The following is an 18,370-nucleotide window of genomic DNA, read 5'->3' on the forward strand; positions in this document are numbered from 1 at the left end:
AGGGACATTTGAATGTGTGGGCCACTTCTCTCCTTTTTTTAACTTTTAATTTAGAAAAAAATGTGATTTATATTTATTTATTTTAATATTACAATTCTGAAGTTACAGTTACAAAATAGTCATAGGGATGCAAAGTACAGCATATACAGTCAATAATACTGTAATAACTATATATGGTATTAGATAGCTACTAGATTTATTAAGGTAATCACTTTGTAAGTTATATAAATGCCTAATCTTGGGATTGTGCACCTGAAACTAATACAACTTTGTACATATCATAGTTTTTAGTGATCAAAAACTTTTGGAACCTTTATTGTTTGTATTGTCCCTTAAGCAATAATACACATTATGTTAAAATATTATTCATCTTTTTGTGATGCAAAAGTCATCTGTGTGTTCCCTGAGGTGCTGCCTCTTTGGTTGGTGACCAGCAGGACCTCAGTATTGTCTGATGACAGTGATGAAATTGATCACAAGTTCTAAATAATAAAAATGCAAGACCCCTGTTTGTGGATGGGCAATGCAGTGTGTTGGGACGTGCTTGGTCCTGTCAGCAAGTTCAAACTCTCTTACCTAGTAGTTTTGTGTTTCTCTAGTTGCAATTTCAGTATCTGCAAAATGGGCACAATACTAGTTAGCTTGCAAATTTTTGTTTTAGAATTTAGAGTATGTGGGTAAAATGCCTTTTTATAGTAGGGAAAAACAGTTGTCACTATAGTGATAGGACATGTTATTTTCGGGGGACACATATGTGGAATAACTTAGCTCAAATTTAGCTTCCAGTGGACCTGTAAAAGACAGACATTACTGAGTTTGACTCTACTAGGGTGTAAAACAACTAATTTCTTTGGAGTGAGCTGTGTTCTTTAGGAAACTGTAGTCCGTCTTTCAGTCACATGGTACACCATTCAGTGCACTGAAGCAGTAATTTACTAGTAGCCTGAAAACAGTACTGAGTATTACCTAGTAGCAAGTCATAGGATTTGAAATTGTCAAGCAAGATATCTTAATGATAAAATCAGTTAACAAGGCTGCCCCTGGGCAATATTGTGAAATAGGCAAGGTTGGTCTTTGTTTCTCTCCCTCCACACTACTCCGTGCCAAGCTGTACAATCACCCCAAGGCAGAAGTCCCATATCTTGTTCCTGGAGAATGCTATTCTTTGCCAGCTGTCACAGTAGAAACACCAGCTGATAAGTATTTCCTCTACTTATCAGCCAACAGAGGCCCCAGTGGTAGGTGCATTTTAATAAGGAGTATTCTAAGGACCAAAAAGGCTTTAGAACTCAAAAGGAGTGGTTCTTTAGGGGGAATTAAAGGTAATGGGGAGGTAGTGAAATGTGAGGGAATCATTTTAGCACCTCCAAAATCATGTTTAAATAAACTGCTGCTTTCTCATAAGGCTGAGTAGGCTTCTGAGATGTATGTGGAAATTCGAGGATCACTTGGAAGAACTGCAGTGTACTTGCAAGTACTATATTTTAATTTACGGAACATCTGTCATGTCTGAGATACTGGACTGTCACTACTGCATATGTTAGTATCTCAGCAAAGGACCATATTTATCTCCTGACATAAGTAATCTCATTTACAGATGAAGTGGAAGGAGGTTGCATATATGTCTCAAATAAGTTGTGAATGAATACATTTTCATACCATTTGTATGAGAAGAGTCATCAGGTGTTGTAACAGGGTGCAGCCAAGAGGTGGGGGGCGCCCAAATAGGGATTTGAAATGGGGTCCAAAACTCAAAGTGTTCAGGAAATATTAGGATGTCCTCACCCCCCCCCCACCCCCCGCCCACCACACAGGTGTGGGTTGGGGGAAGGGACAAATGGAGCAGGACCATTGAGAACTGTTTTGCATAATAACAGTTTTGCAACTAACCTTTGGTGTGGTCATTTAACATATCTATAACCTTTAACTGGTTGCATAGATATGAAATAGCTGTGGTCATGCTCTGAGCCAGGGGAATGGAAGTAACTTCCCCACTAAGATGTAACTGGGAGGCAAGTCCCCCAAGTTACAACGCCTGCGTGGGAGCTTGGAGAAGATTGGCTCCATGATATGGGGCCACACCTGCCCAGACTCAGAATGGCAGCCTAGTAAAGCTGGAAGGATATGAGAGGGCTAGCAAGTGTAGCCGATGTTGAAAGGAGTTGGAAATGGGGCTGCAGAGGAAGATTGGCGTGGGGATTTAAACTGAGATGTGGCAGCCTTGGGGGGAACCATGCGGTTTTGGCTGAGTGGGGACTCCCATGGCCCTGGGAGAGAGAACCACAAGGCTTTGCCAGAGTGGGGACTTCCTCAGCCCTGTGATAGAGAGGACCACAGCCAGTTCAGGAGAACCACTCGGTCTTTAGCAGAGTGGGGACTCCCTCAGCCCTGTGAGAGAGAATCACCATTCAGCTTTAGCAGAGAACCGCTACTCAGCTTTGGCAGAGTGGTGACCCCCCTCCTTGCGACCATTGAGGAGGGAAAACCACGCAGCTTTGGCAGAGTGGGGACCCTTGCAGCTTTAGAAGGGGGAACCACCACCCAACTTTAGCAGAGATCCCAGCAACACAGCTGATGGGAACCGAGGGAGGCCTACCAGCCGAGACAGATTACTGGGAAGAACTGGGGGCTGCCTGAGCCACGGAATCCTATTTCTTTTCCTGAAATACGGTACCCCAGACTGGGCAAAGGGGGAAGGAAGGACTGTGTGTGTTTGTGGGTGTTTTAAGGGACTTTGGGATTTTGATGAAGCCATTAGTTCACTACTTTAAGTTTGTATAGCATTAAATAAACATTTCCTTTCCTTTTCACGAATCTCTGGCATTGAGAGACATCTTTCCTCTAGCGGTAGACATAACAAACCTGGGGTGTTCCTTTCGGGTAACAGTATATTGCCCTTGGCCCCCTTGTCTCCTTGTTGTTCAATAACAGTGTTTTCTAATGGTACTGAAAAACATCAATGTTATTTCTGGTGTAGATGTTTTTTTTATACCAAACTGGGAACTGAGGACTTTTATGCCTCTGTTTTCAAGGATCCAAGGCACTCTGTTAAGACAAAGCCTAGGGTAGGGAAAAAGGTTATTATGTTTCATTTCATGTATTTCCTATCAAATCTATTGCTAGCTATTGCTCATCTAGTTCCAAAAAAGATAGCTTGTAATTACGTGTGTGTGTGTTTATACACCTGTATGCATATATGGGCATGTGTGGATAGATATATAAGTTTTTGAAATGGTGTTTGGAGAGTCCTGGCCATTGAATACAAATGACTTTTAACTCATGCCAAGTAGTTCAGAAGTGGGTAGTATCACCTAAGTACACACAGCACTTGGTCTATCGTGTTAATCAATTGTACCTTCGCAATTCCACTGCTTTCCCTTCCACTTTAAAAAGTTCATTAGGGTTTCAGGACTTTGTCTGATGGGCTTTGAAGAGACTTCTAGAAACACACTGTAGCACCCATTTGCTTCTTGTTGCATCCTGCCTCATGTTTTTAGGCTGAGAAACAGGAAGGGCTTGGAGTCATAGAATGGAGTTCCAGTCCTGCAAAATACTGACCTTGTAACCTTTCAGAATCTCATCTGTCATCCAGGGACCAAAAATATCTACTTCTCAGTAATGTTAGGGAACTGGAAATGTGATTAAATACCTACTGTGTATCCGGCACATAGTAGGAATTTGAGGCTTATATCTGTTTTTAAATCTTTTTAAAGATTTTATTTTATTTTTATTTTTCAATCAAAGTTTACATTCAATATTACTTTGTATTAGTTCAGGTGTATAGCATAATGGTTAGACAATCATATACTTTACAGAGCAGTGCCTCCAATATTATCAGTATGCACCTGGTGCCATATATACTTATTACTGTATTATTCACTATATGCCCTGTGCTGTATTTTACATCCCCATGACAGTTTTGTGGCTGGCCTAGATCTGATTATGTATTTATCTTATGAATAAAGTATGTATTGAGGGCATTGCATACATTGCCCTGTATATAGTGCTCCATAATTATTTTTGTGGACAGATACAAAAGTCATATTTTATCATTTTCTGTATATTGCATACATCCTTTCATGGCATTCAGTAGACAACTGTGGATACTGGTCCTTAAATATGAGACATTTGCAACAGTCCAACAAGAAAAGCTGCTGCTTCTAGAACTTGTTTCTATTGCAAGGTCACAAAAAGTCTCTCGATTAGAAATTTCTTTGTGTGTGTGTGTGTGTGTGTGTGTGTGTGTGTACAATATTTGTGAGAAGAAAATGTTTATGCTGGTTACTGTGCAGCGGCAGCTAAGAAGGTGGCTGTGGTGGCAGCTGAGGCGGTAGCTGAGGTGGCGACAGAGGAAGCAGAAGATGGCAGATTTTTTGAAAGGACTGCCCGTCTACAACAAAAGCAATTTTAGTCGATTTCATGCTGACTCTGTGTGTAAAGCCTGGAATCGACGCCCCTCAGTCTACCTGCCCACGCGGGAGTACCCATCCGAACAGATCATTGTGACAGAAAAAACGAACATCCTTTTGCACTATCTACATCAGCAATGGGACAGAAAGAATGCTGCCCAGAAGAGAGACCAGGAGCAAGTGGACCTTGAGGGTGAGAGCTCGGCTCCCCCATCCCCATCGCAAAGTCGCACGGACTGACAGCCCAGACATGCACGAGGACACTTAAGACTCACACTCCCTGATAGGTGCTTCCTGTCTTGTCTGCTCCTCACCCGCCTGCTGTGTAAGCACCCTGTCTGCCCACCCCGCCGGCCTGCCTGCCCACACCCCGCCATGCATACCACTTCCAACCTCATAGGAGCCGATGTATTTATTTTCCTTGAGTCTTTATTTATGCTGTAAAATGTACCAAGCGATGGTTAAAAGGGACGTCAGACCCCGTAGTGTGATGTTGGTAGATGCTTCTTAAAAAACAACATTGTTACTCACTGTCCCACCCCACCCCAGACCCCCTCCTCCTGCTTCCCAGTCTTCTGGAGAACCAGAGTCTGTCTGTGAGTGTCTAGAGATGAGCCCTGCTGCAGCTGGGTGACTTGGGGGGGGGGCCCTTCTCCCCACTTCCGTTCACTGGTCTGGCCTTAAAGACTTGGCCTTGACTTTAGTTCCACCGGGACCTATTCTATGCCCGGACCTTGCTCTGAGAGCTCGCCACAGGGAGAAGTCAGCTCTTCCGGATCTTTCTCTTAAGTCATTTTATCATGGACTGGTGCGTGCTCCATGTCCACCCCAATAAAAGGATCTTTCCTAAAAAAAAAAAAAAAGAAAGAGTTTATGCTGGTGTTAAGAAATTGATATGGTAATATCTTGAAAGTTGGAACCATACTTTAGAGAAGAGATTCTCAAATTTATTGAAAATGGCATGTAATAATTTTCTTAATTACTCAAGAATATGTTGAACTTTTGAGTAATGTTTCTAAAGTTGGGTAAAAGATGATCTGTAGAGGTGAATGCATTTTACTTCTCTTCAGACTCAGCATGGCTGTTTCCACATATTATGTGAAACAAAGTCTCGACCGATGCAGTCTGTTTCAAAAAAAAAAAACCACAAAACAAAACAGGTCAAGGTTTTCTGACATTGCTCTGAGAAAGAGGAATCAGACTGTCTTGAAAAAAAATTGAGATACCTTTCTTTTTCATTGGAAAAAATACAACAAGTTTCTGTTTATTATCTCAAGATCTAAAGACAGTGTAGGAATACACTCTGCTTTAGATTATTCTAATATCCCCAGTTCTTTCAGGAGTAACACAGAGTTCTGCACTCAGATCCTGACTGGTATGTGAAGAGGATGACAGACATTTTTGATACTCACAGGGTTGCAGAATACAAAGTAGAACCAGCATACCCTAGAACAGCTGTCCTTAGAATAGCGATCTAAATGTTCCAAGGAAAAACTTTATGATGAAAATAAGACCTCTCCCAATGCTTACAAGTAACAGTGATTCAAATAATACCAAATAATATTTATCTTACCGTGGTCTATGATAAACACTGAAAAACATGTGGATCTTAGATGTCCAGTGCTGGGTTATTAAGTGCTTTGGAAACACAGAATGGCAGCCTGGATCTCTTGCTACATTGCTGGTTCCTTCAGGGTGGGAAGTGTGCACTTCTGCATCACCTGCAGGAGTTCTAGGAGAGTGTTCTTCACTCAATAACCATCAATTGAATGGATGAATGAAAGGTATTATTGACTACAATGATGAGGGACAGGCTTCTGGCTACATTAATTAGGTCTGTACAATATGCTATATGGTGTTCTGGGCAGATCCATTGTCTCTGCATCTTGTCTCCCTGGGAAAGGCAGAGCAGACATGTAATGGTGCATCCTGAGGCCAGGAGGTGTCACTGCTGCAGTATCCTTGTGGCTTTTGACTGAATGTGTTCCCAGAGCAGTGTGGCTTCATGTGAAAACTGAGTGTGTTATATAATAGATCAACTGATAAAGTACATAGTTTTTACAGTAATACCTCCTGACTGTAACTCCCTCGAGAATCACATTTGGGTCTTGCTCTGCTATGTTGGGACTCCATCTTGACTTTGGATAAAAATTGATTCTGGACCAGGCTGCCTAGATTAGAGATCTGGCTCTGCCAATCACTGTGTGACCTAAGTTAAGTAACCTCTCAGTGTCTTGCTATCCTCGTCTGAAAAATGGGGATGAAATAAGTTTAATGCACAATGAACATTTTAAAAAGTGCTTGGCTTATGGTAAATTCTGAGTAAAAGGTAGTCATTTGGTAAAGACTTGTTTGAATACTTTTCCATGGAATAGGAGAACAAAGACTTATATGTAAAGAGCACCTACTCTCTGCCTGTTTGTTGGTTTGTATAATTTATTTATTTATTATGAAGCCATGTTTTGTATAAAGCAGATTTTTCTTGCTTACAAGAGATCTGATAACTGTAGGGCTAATGTATCTGTATTAATTTCTAAGCCTCCTGTAACAGATTATTAAAAATTTAGTGGCTTAAAATAATAAAAAATCATTCTCTCATAATTCTGGAGTTCAGAAGTCTGCAACCAATGTCACTGGGCCAAAATCAAGGGATCTGCAGAGCCACGCTCTCCTTCTTAGTATAATAAAGGAGACTCCTTTCCTTGCCTCTCCCAGCTTCTGGTGGCTGCCAGAGTTCCTGGGCTCATAGCTCCACAAGTCCCAGCTCTGTCTCTATGATCACATTGCCTTCTGCTCTTCTTTGTGTGTAAAATCCCCCTTTGCCTCCACTAAAAAGGGTATTTGTGATTGCATTTTGGGTCCATCCAGATAATCCACGATAATTTCTCCATCTCAAAACTTTCAGTGTAATTGCACCTGCAAAGACCAATTCTTGCCCAAGTAAAGTAACATTTACCAGTTGAAGGGATTAAGAAATGGATATCTTTGGAGGGAAAGGGGTCATTTTTCAGCCTACCTCAACCTGCTATAGGGATTTCTCAAACTATTAATTCTAAGACTCTATAAGGAGACTCAGTAAACTTAGTAAACCATCCTCAAAATCAATATTAGGTAGCCTAAATAATGGTATATGTCAGAATTGAGCATCTCTAAATATAAGTAAATCATTATTCCTTTCATTATTTTTGCTAATCCTTAGTTTTAACTAATTACAAAAATTCTGATACTATTTAAACATAGATCAATTCTGGCATTCTCTTGTTTCATACTCCCAACAGTTTTATACTGCTGGCACAACTGACATTATCTTTATATTATAAAAAAGAACACTAACATCTAGTAAAGGTAAGTGCCTTACCCTAAATCAAAACTTTTAGCAGATCAATGATATCAGCCAAAGCCTTTTGACTTCTAGGCAAGTATTCTTTACATGTTATCATAGTGACAAATTGTCTTTTTAGAAACAGCTTCTGTTTTATTAAAATATTTTCTTAATCATTTAAAAAATTAAAAGATTTTTAAATAAATTTTTCTGAAAAGGTCTTAATGCGAATCAGTTATTAGTCTTTAGATATGATAAATATTGCTGTGTGTGGAGGAAAAGTAAAGGATAAAGAGGTAGAGTTTTGAGGATATTTTTTTCTTTCTTTTTTGCCCTATAGGTTAACATCTATGGATTTGCCATACCATAACTGTCACAGAGTTATCTCTGTAAATATCTGACTAATGATGTAGGGTGTTTTTTTTTTTTTTTTGAGCCATGTACAATGCAAGCATGAGAACACTGACAAATGTTGCCTGGCAAAGTTGAAAGCCTGGAGTGAAATACTGGCAATTATGGAAGAATGGATGTCAAGAAATAGCTGAAAAAAGAGAGAGAGAGAGAGAACTATCTAAAGAGTAGAAATGACAGCCTGGTTGAGAAAAGGGCCAGGTCATCATTATCTTAGTCAAAGTTTTGCTTAATTTTGTGTGTTCTCCCACTGTTTTGTAATCTCTGCATATCTGAGAACTAACACAGCCATAAGTGGAATAAATTGTCCCCAAGTGTTTGTTTTTAATTTTTCTTAGTCGCAAGGGTGGGCCCTAAGCCTGAATCCCTATAGGCTACACCTTAGTAAATTCTCCATCCAAAAGAGAGAGGCGAGGAGGAGATTAAGTAATGACTTATTCCTCATATATGGACTTTTAAAAATTGTAGCTTGGAATGAGTCATAGACAAATCTAGTGGAATTGCAGTTAAAATAAACACATTGTGAGGTTTAGCTTATTTACCATTATGTAAGGGAAGTGGAATTTTCTCTGGCTATTTTGGAGAAATGAAACCAGATTGGCAGAGAACAATAAAATTACGCAAAACAGGAAAATAATTGTCCCAGATGTGCCTTGGATATTCTCACATCATGCATTGACTGGTAAATGACTTCTTATTTTAAAATCCATCTAAGAATCAAGGGAAAGCTTAAATAGCACCTGAGCTTTTTGGTGGGAAGGGGTTCCATAAATGCAAGAAATAAAATTTCATTAAATAGTATCAGTTTACCTTAAGATAAAGAAAGCACTACATCATTTGAATATTTCCCCACAGGAATATCATAAACATATTGGTTGTTATCCAGTGTGGCTCCTAAAATTGTCAAACAAAGCACATTATTCACAAGAATGAGGCAAATATTATTTGTATTGATGCTGTATCTTTTGTTAAAACCACATACACATAATCATATACATAAAACCCACTATACCACCTTACCTACAACTTTATTATTGTCTATCTATCTATATATATTTTAAATCACCTTTGTGGCAAGGTTAGTGTCTGAGAATAGTGGCCCAGAATCTGTTACCTTAGGCTATTGTCTAAGTAATGCAAATGCAAATCCATTTTCATAATGCAAAATCCAGTTTCATAAAATAGCTGAAGTTAAAGAAGAATTTTTGAGAGGTAAATCTCAGTAGGATCGACTGAAATAGTTAACCAGTTTTGGGGGGGGGGGGTTTGGTATAAAAACCAACCCAAATCTCAATAGTTCAAAATAACATGGTTTTCTTTTCATCTTGGCTACACATTATGGGGGATTTATGTGTCTCTTATTTCCTAGCTGGATCATGCACTTCTCAGGGTAATTCCGGAAGCCAAAAAGAACAACTCCCCAACCATGTGAGCACCTTTGAATTCTCTACTTGTGTCAAGTCTACTAATATCAACTCTGCCTACAATGAGAATTGGCCAAAGTGTGTCACATGACCAAGTCATTCATTAAATGAGGATACAGATTCCTGGGAATGGGGAAGGAAACTAAATATATCTCAACAATAATCCAAATTACCACAGATACAAAACCTCACTTTTGCCTTGAGCATAAACAGCATGGAGAAGAGCGGTGCCAGCCCCGGTGTTGTATGGTGTTTAATGCTTTTTTCCAGTCTGCTTTGGTTCTAGAGGAAGCCAAGGATGCAGTTCACAGCAGCTGCCATTTCCCAGCCTCCTTTGCAGCCTCCATTTCACCCCTCTGCTGTGACTGGGAAGGGATGTGCCAGCCGGCTTTTGTGTGCTTCACAGGAAGGCAGGGTCCTGCTGCGGGATGAGCTTTAGCTGTGCTACCAGAGAACCATGGGCTGAAATCCAGTTCTGACACTTAGCATCTACATGATCTTGGAAAAAATTATTACTTGTGAGTCTCTTTTCCTAAATGCAAACTGAGAATAGTAATATTTTATGAGAACAAAATTATCTCACCAGTGCTATGTCTAGCATGGTGCCTAGCCCAGAGTGGATGTTTAATGAATATTGAGTTCTCTTCTCCCCAAAGGACCCAGGGGCCTTCTGAAGGAATAAGTAGAATGCTTGAGGTGAATGAATAATCCATATTTAAAATTCCCAGAGACTGTAAGATTCTGTAATAAAGTTAATTTAAGGCAGAGAAATATGCCATTGAATTTTTTAAATAAAGTAAACATTATTTCCAACAATGCATTATTAGATTCCATATCCCTTCTTCCCAGAAAAATTGCAATTTGAAACAAATGAAATCCTGGGAAAAACATTTGCCATGTGAAAAAATACATGTAATTTTGATCTTTCTTTAGCCATGAAAACAAAGATCTATTCAAGCAGCATCTTGCTAAGCTCATCATGTTGACAAAAGCCCCAACTATAGTACACAATTTTGCACATTTGCTCTTCCCTGATGACTTACAGCTTTTATATGACAACTCAGTGGACGTGTTGGATATTAAAAGATTTTCTTTTTGTGAGGGCATACAGTGAACTTTATTGATGGTGCATGACAAGGTAGGCTCCCTAAGCCCGTTCTCTTCTTCAGGGGGTCTGGGACGAGAACTGTTGAGGTCAGGAGATTCTCAGTGTGTTGGGGGATTGATCTGGGGCAAGGACTCTGCAGCAGCTAGGGCTGGTAGTTCAGGGGCTCTTACTCCTTGGAGGCCATCTGGGCCATGAGATCCACCACCCTGTTGCTGTAGCTAAATTCATTGTCATACCAGGAAATAAGCTTGACAAAGTGGTGATTGAGGGCAGTGCCAGCCCCAGCATCAAGGTAGAGGAGGGGGTGTCACTGTTAAAGTCACAAGAGACAGCCTGGTGTTCAGTATAGCCTAGGATGCCCTAAAGGGGGCCTTCTAACATCTGCTTCACCTACTTCATGATTTCAAAATATTTGACAAATTTCTTTAGGCAGCAGGTCAGATCCATGACCAATATATTAAGGGTGGGGACACAGAAGGCTATGACAGTGAGCCTCCTATTCGGCTCAGGGATGACCTTGCCCACAGCCTGGGCTGTGCCAGTAGAAGCAGGAATCATGTTCTGGGAAGCCCCTCAGCCAGCATTCCCCAGCTTCCCAGAGGGACCACCCATAGTCTTCTGGGTGTCAGTGATGGCATGGACTGTGGTCATGAGTTCCTCCATGATGCCAAAGTTGTCATGGATGACCTTGACCTGGGGTTGAAGCAGTTGGTGATGCAGGAGTCATTGCTGACAATCTTGAGGGAGTTGTTATAACTTGTCATGGTTCACACTCATAACAAACACAGGGGCACATGTGGAAGGGGCAGAGATGATGACCCTCTGGGCTTCACCCTTCAAGTGAGCCGCAGGCTTCTCCAAGGCAGTGAAGATACCAGTTGAATCAATGACATATTCAGCACCAGCATCACCCCATTTGATGTTGGGGGATCTCACTCCTGGAAGATGAAGATGAACTTTTCATTGATAACAAGCTTCCTGTTCTCAGCCTTGACTGTGCCTTTGAACTTGGCATGGGTGGAATCATAGTGGAACTTGTAGAGTACATAGTTGAGATCAAAGAAGTGATTATTGATTGTGACAGTCAATATCCACTTGGTCAGAGTTAAAAGTAGCCCTGGTGACCTGGTACCCAATATGGCCAAATCCACTCACTCCGACCTTCATTGTCACATCTTGGGATCTCAGCTGGCACTGTCCATGGCTGCTTGTCACATGGGAGGAGCAGAGAGCCTGAATAACTTTCATGGGGGCCCTGTTGACTCTTAATAACAAAAATTCCAGTGTCAACCAAAAATACATTTACCACTGAAATGCAGAAATGTTCTAGGTTCCCCCCAAATGTATTGTCTATAAACTTAATTTTGCTATAAAAACTTGAAAGAAATATATGTAAACATCTTGGTCTATTAAAGGTGGGATTTGAAACCAGACCAAAGGTGGTATTTGTGCTTTCTTATGGGATTCCTGGCAGATGATTTATGAAGCTTTAGTCAGCATTGCTGTTTTTATCATTCCCCAGACACCAGCTCACCCTGGGGAACATGTCTTTCACTATCCTTAAGACACTCTGAACACTTTTGGAGAGATAAGGAAGGATAGTCTCTCTCTCTCTCTCTCTCTCTCTCTTCCAGACCTATAGGACAGTTTTAGTTGGAGTTAAAGCTGCTGGTGTTTACATCCTGCCTTTACCATATGGGCAACTTAACCTTTTTTGTGGCTCAATTTCCTCATCTGTAAACTGGAAATTAAAATTACTCCTGTTGTGAAGATTACTATACACAAAGGGCTTATGGTAGTGCTGATGTGCTATAGGGACGATGTAATTATTTGCTATCATTGTTATGTCAGTAGCGTCTTTCCTGGTTTATTATTCCATTCCTATTGTTTGAGTCTGGATACTCCTGTGATTACAAGTTTGTCAGATTCTTTTCTTTTGCCTTTTCACCTTTCATCCATTTTTAGAAACATCTATTCAGAATTGGGGAAAAAACAGTAAACTCTTTAATAAAAGCAGTTCATCAGACAAAAAGAAATTTCTAAGTCATTTCTTCAGCTTTGGTGTGTCTTATATTTTCCTTTGGGCAGCAAACTCATTTTGAAATTGTAAAAAGAGTTGTGAAGCTCTGGTGTTGCATCAGAATGATTTTTGATGCATCCAATTTGCATGTTGAAAGTCATCTTTCTAGAAACACAAAACTGGCAGTTGGGGAAAATAACCATTTCTTCAATTCAGTCAGTAAAGAATTTCCTGCAGCAGGAATGAAAGACAAGCTCAGAGGATACATCTGATAAGAAGGTAAAAATAATCAGATTTTATTTATAATGGAATTCACAATGTGTTAGTCACCTTTGGGGCATCATCATGTTCTTTTCATTAGTTTCTCTTATGTGTTCTGTTGTCCTTCATTAAGATGACTCATCTCTCTTTTTCTGGAGAAACAAAGCAAGAATTTAAATTTTCAGGGCACATCAATAAGCTACCTGTTGTAGCTGTGTGAAGGCAGATTGGAAAATAAAGAAAAATAAATGAAATATTTAAAGATATTGGGGTGTTGCATATTGGATTGAGTAATTTGCCTTTAAGAGTTAATGTCTTAGAATGCAAATGACTTCAATGACGAGTATTCTTGATGGCTTATTAGGATACAGTAAGAGGGTTACTGGACATTTTGCTGAAGACAACAGTGACTTTCCCTGTCCCTTCCCCCCAAAAATTACCTTGGATATAATTAATATGTCCCTAAAATATCAATTATGAGGCAGCCCATGACCTTCAATAGTATGTAGCTGAAATGCTTAATACCTTTAAAAAAATTCCAGTTTAGCATCTGTTTTTGAAAAGCTAAATGGGGGTGGAAGTAGGGGCTGTCACAGATTAAAGGCAGGTGGCCTATGTTTTAGGAACACTACCATATTTAAAGATTATTAAAATAAAAGAATCTATTTTGAAAAAAACATAAATATTGCCCCTCATGAGTCTGATGGAATGCAAAAATGTTTTTGTTCTTATATTCACTGATTCCTTAGATTTAGGTTGGAAACAGAAAAATGGAGATACAGTCTTGCTGCCATTAGATATAATTCTTGCAGCCTTTCACATCTCTGTGAATGTAAATGCAAAAGATGAGGAGAGCAAGTACCTATTTTGAGGTAACATTGAAAAATATTGGCCTCTTTTCCTTCATCTTCACTGCCAAATCCTAATCAACCTCCTCTTGGCTCTGATAAAGCTCCTATGTCAAGCTCTTGCATGTCCTTCCTCTTAGGGCAGCAAAAATAATTGCTCTGTCTTACGGGTCATTTTGACCATGCCATTCCTCTTCATTTGAGTACAGATTTGCCTCTCAATTGCTGTTTTTGACAGGGAAAATTTTCAGGCTTATTTTTAAAAACTTGAAGAATATACTAAATTATAAAACAAAAAAATGAGAAAACTACAAACTTAAATTCCTCATAATTCCTAAACTGTTTCTAATATTAGTGCATGTGTGTTCTACCTATTGATGTGTAAAATACCCCAAAACTTAGTGGCTTAAAGAACTACTTTATCATATCCTGTGATCTTGTGGGTCAGGAATTAGGGCAAATCCTGGTTGGGTGATTCTTCTGGTCCCTGTAGCGTTGACTGAGATCACTCGGTAGTGTTTAACTAGCCGTGTGGAGAGTCCAAGATAATTTCACTCACATGCTTGGTGTCTTGACCACAGTGGCTCCACTGGACCCTTCTCCCACACCAGGTAGTTGGAGAATCTTCACGTGGTCTCTCCAGAAGGTAATTGGAATTCTTACATGATGGCTCAGGGCTCCAAGAACAAAAGTTCTCAGAGATAGAAAGTGGAAGCTGCTAGTCTTAGCGGGGAGGACACTGGCACAATGTCACTTCTGCTGTGTTCTATTGGTCACAGCAGCCAGTCTGCCCAAATTCTCAAGGAGGAGCGTCAAAGAATTTGTGGCCATCTTTAATCTGCTATAATTTAGTCACAAATTATTTATATTCCTCTCACATGCAAAACATTCTATTTTAGAGCACCAAAATCTCATGCCATTACATCAGGGGTTGGCAAAATATGGCATACCTACCACCTATTTTCACAAATAACATTTCATTGGGACAAAGTCATGCTCATGAATTTGTAGATGATCCATGAATGCTTTCCTGTTACCAAGACAGAGTTGAGTCATTGTGGCAGAGTCTTTATGGCCTACAAACCTAGCATACTTACTATCTGGCCAGCCCCTGCTATCAGCTTCACGTGCAGGTGCAGATGCAACTCTTCACGTGTGGATCCTCAGGTACAGTTACTTTCTGTTTGAATACCGACTGCCTCAAGAGATGTTATCATTACCACATGTCTCCAATAAACAATATTGGCTTGGAAACAAGGTCACCCCAATAGACATTCACATTCAAAAAGGAGTCTGTTGTTACTAGACCATTGATATCCTAAAACCCATGGACTACATTTTGTCATTCTGTGATGAGGACCCAGTTCTGCTTCATGGGGAGGTTTTTCCACACCTCTTGGCTCTGCTTTCTGGGATTTTGTTTTTTATCAAAATTATCCTTCCTTTTCTATGTATCCCATGTTTGAGGCTGAGTAGCTTTCTCAACTTGCTTCCTTCTCGTAGAAGGTTAAGATCCAAAGTTATCTTTTTATTTATTTATTTTAAAAGATTTTTTTTATTTATTTTTAGAAGGGAAGGGAGGGAGAAAGAGGGGGAGAGACATATTGATGTGAGAAACCTTGATAGGTCGCCTTGCCTACATGGCTAGACCAGGAACTGAACCTGCTACCCAGGCATAAGCACTGACAGGGAATTGAACCAACAATCTTTCACCTTGCAGGACAATGCCCAAGCAACTGAGCGACACCAATCAGGGAAAAGTTAAATTTTATTTTGAAGTGTCTCTTTCATGTTCAGTCTAGAAAATAAAATTATTTTAAGTTTTTGTGTTTCATAGAAGTTAATTTATAATAAACTGCCTCAGAGAAAAACCACACCAATATTTTCTTTCTTAGCCTCTTTCTCCACCTTTGGCTTTCTCTGAGGCTGCTATAGGACAATGGCCTTAGGATTCTGCCCTGTTGCTTAACTGAGAAGTTCTTTGAAGCATATTCTTAAGATTCTTAGAAATTCTCCTGGACATACTCTTAAATATTTCTCAGTTCTTAACAAATGGTCTTATAGCCATGCTTTGAAATTTTTACCCTTAAGTCACCCTTTACTGGTAATGCCCTGGGTTTGATCTTTGTCTTGAAGCTATATCCTTGAGGATATTATGCTGAGAGAGGCTGGGGATATTAAACAATTTTTATTTTCAAACCATGTGAGTCCTGGCTTGCTCAGACTTTTCTAAATGGTGCTTGAAAACTTAATAGTTCTTTTAAAAGTTCATCTATCTTGTCCTGGTTGGGTGGCTTAGTTGGTTGGAGCATTGTTCTATACACCAAAAGGTTGCGGGTTGAATCCCAGGTCAGGGCACCTATCTAGGTTGCGAGTTCAACCCTAGTAGGGACATGTATGGGAGGCAACATATTGATGCTTCTCTCTTTTTCTCTCTCTTCTTCTCTGTCTAAAATCTTTGGGTGAGGATTAAAAATAAAAATAAAATAAATAATAAAATAAAATAGTTCATCTGCTTTTCTAGTATGTTGTTATAGCCACCTGGAAGCAAGTTGGTACCTTTTACATTCTGCCTGGCAATTTCCTCTGCCAAATCCCTAAGATACCCTTTTTGTTTTCCATATGACCACAGGTGTCAGTGTGGCTGAATTTTCCACTACTGTATAATTCCTTTCCTCACCTTCTTTAAACTCTTTCCAACAATCTTCCTAGGTCCTGTGAGTTTCTGCTTGTTGCCTAGTCCCAGAGCCAATGGCACATATCTTACATTTTTGTTAGAGCAGCAACCCATTTTCAGCTACTAAATTCTTATGTATCTTCTATACTTAATGCATAATCACTGACATCATTCCCCTTACCCATCTCTTCCCACAGCTTGACACACTCTATTGCACACACACAAAAAGTTAAAAATTACCCTTTCCATTCTCTCTCCTGGGTCTTCTGCTGCAGTGACCATGTGTTCTAAATGTTCTGAGTTAAGATTTGTGTGTTAAAGAATCCCTAAGTCAAATAAAATTGTTTACACCTAAATTATTCCCTAGGATTGCTTTATTCAATCTCTTTTAATGCTGTAACTTGACAGGAAAAAATTGAAAGAGAAAAACAAAAAGGAAATTAAATCTAAGGACAAGAGAAAGGTCACAAGCAGCTACCTCTTTATCTTTGGTCTGCTTTATGTAATACTTTAAGAAGTGTTTGGTAGTTAAGTATATTATGATAAATAATGATAGCATGGACTCTGGCCCTTTTTTTTTCAGTTCTACACTACACATTAGTAAGTAAATATAGGCACATATGTCCAAACAACTAGTTGTTTAATTCACCACCACAATTTTGCTGAGACCTATGAGAGTAGTTTTTCTTCAGAAAGGTATAGGTGGGGACGGTCAGGAGGAAAGAAATAAAAGGAAGCAGGAGGGCTATATATCCGAAAATCATATCATCTGAAAAATCTTTTCAAAAAAACCCCAGCATACTTAGGCATCTCTGGTATGAATCACTACAATAGTTTGGGGAGGTGGTTGTTTTTTTCAAGGGCCCTTCACAATTGGGTAGATGAGATGGCAGTATCTTCTTCAGTAGCTGGGCTTTTAATTCTATTTGACCAAACAGTTCCACTTTCTTCAACATTTTTCAGCTTATGGTTGGGCACTGGATTTGTGGCCAGAAGAACTTTCTGTACAGAACTGTCTCTCTCTGGGGTCCTCATTTAGTACCCTACATTACAGAGGAGTTTCAAATACCATAATAGATGTGAATGACCTGAAGACTCTAAAGAGCCTTGAAGATCTTTTCAAAGGGTCTTTCAAAGGCTTTCCTATGGAAGAAGGATTATCTGTGTTGTCTGTGTTCTCACAGGTAGCACGATTTAAATGGACCTACATCAATTTCACTTTCAGCTGTAGCCCCGAGCATCCGTGGCCAACTGCTTTGCATTTGGGAGTGAGAGGTTAAACTGTCATGAAAGACTTCTGAGGAAGTGTTCAAAATCCAGTCAGGCAGCTGTTATCTCCTTTTCTTCATTAAGGGTAGAGAAAGGTTGAGTTAGAGTCTTAAAGATGATTTTTTTTTTAAAGACAAAGTTCTTAGTGTTTTGAGTCTCCCTACTCCTAGTGACATGGAGCAGGAGTAAAGAGAGTGCTTTTCTCTTTTCTCAAGTCAAGGAAAGAAGCTTCAGTGTAACCCTGTGGAGAGCTAGACAGACTTCTCTTAGAGCTGATGTCTGCTTATTCCTGAAAAATATCTACTCAGCTGAAGACTAGGGCCATCTGGCCAAGACTGGAAAAAAGAGAGGTAGATACAGTGGCAGTAACCTCAGAAACTGGAATTTAATGATATCTGACCAGACCACTGCACTTGCACATTCAGAGTTTGTCCAGCTAAAGGTGCAGGAATGTTTCTCTGGGGTTAACGAGTTTGCTCATAGAGGCTCAGAAGAGTGTTATAGTGGATCTTGTCCAAGAGAGTCACAGCAGAAGGATGCAGGGGTGTTCCTTCAAGGGTGTAGAGGCTAAGAGGACCATAGAAAGAGGCCAGCTTTCACCCTGATGAGGGAACTACAGTG

General features: G+C 39.8%; 1 protein-coding gene across 1 annotated transcript; it reads left to right on the plus strand.

Moving 5' to 3' along the window:
* The first annotated feature begins 4,317 nt into the window (after window positions 1-4,317).
* Window positions 4,318-4,649, plus strand: LOC123822172 (DET1- and DDB1-associated protein 1-like). Its single transcript, XM_045844116.1, has one exon. It carries the CDS (start codon window positions 4,362-4,364, stop codon window positions 4,647-4,649), a length of 288 nt encoding a protein of 95 aa, XP_045700072.1. The 5' UTR covers window positions 4,318-4,361.
* Window positions 4,650-18,370: the final 13,721 nt, after the last annotated feature.

Source organism: Phyllostomus hastatus, unplaced genomic scaffold (genome assembly GCF_019186645.2).
Source record: "Phyllostomus hastatus isolate PE091 unplaced genomic scaffold, TTU_PhHast_1.1 phas_contig_40, whole genome shotgun sequence".
Classification (NCBI taxonomy): domain Eukaryota; kingdom Metazoa; phylum Chordata; class Mammalia; order Chiroptera; family Phyllostomidae; genus Phyllostomus; species Phyllostomus hastatus.

What these genes read in the sequence shown, in the direction of transcription:
- LOC123822172 (XM_045844116.1), top strand. Translation starts at nt 4,362, where the DNA reads ATGGCAGATTTTTTGAAAGGACTGCCCGTCTACAACAAAAGCAATTTT.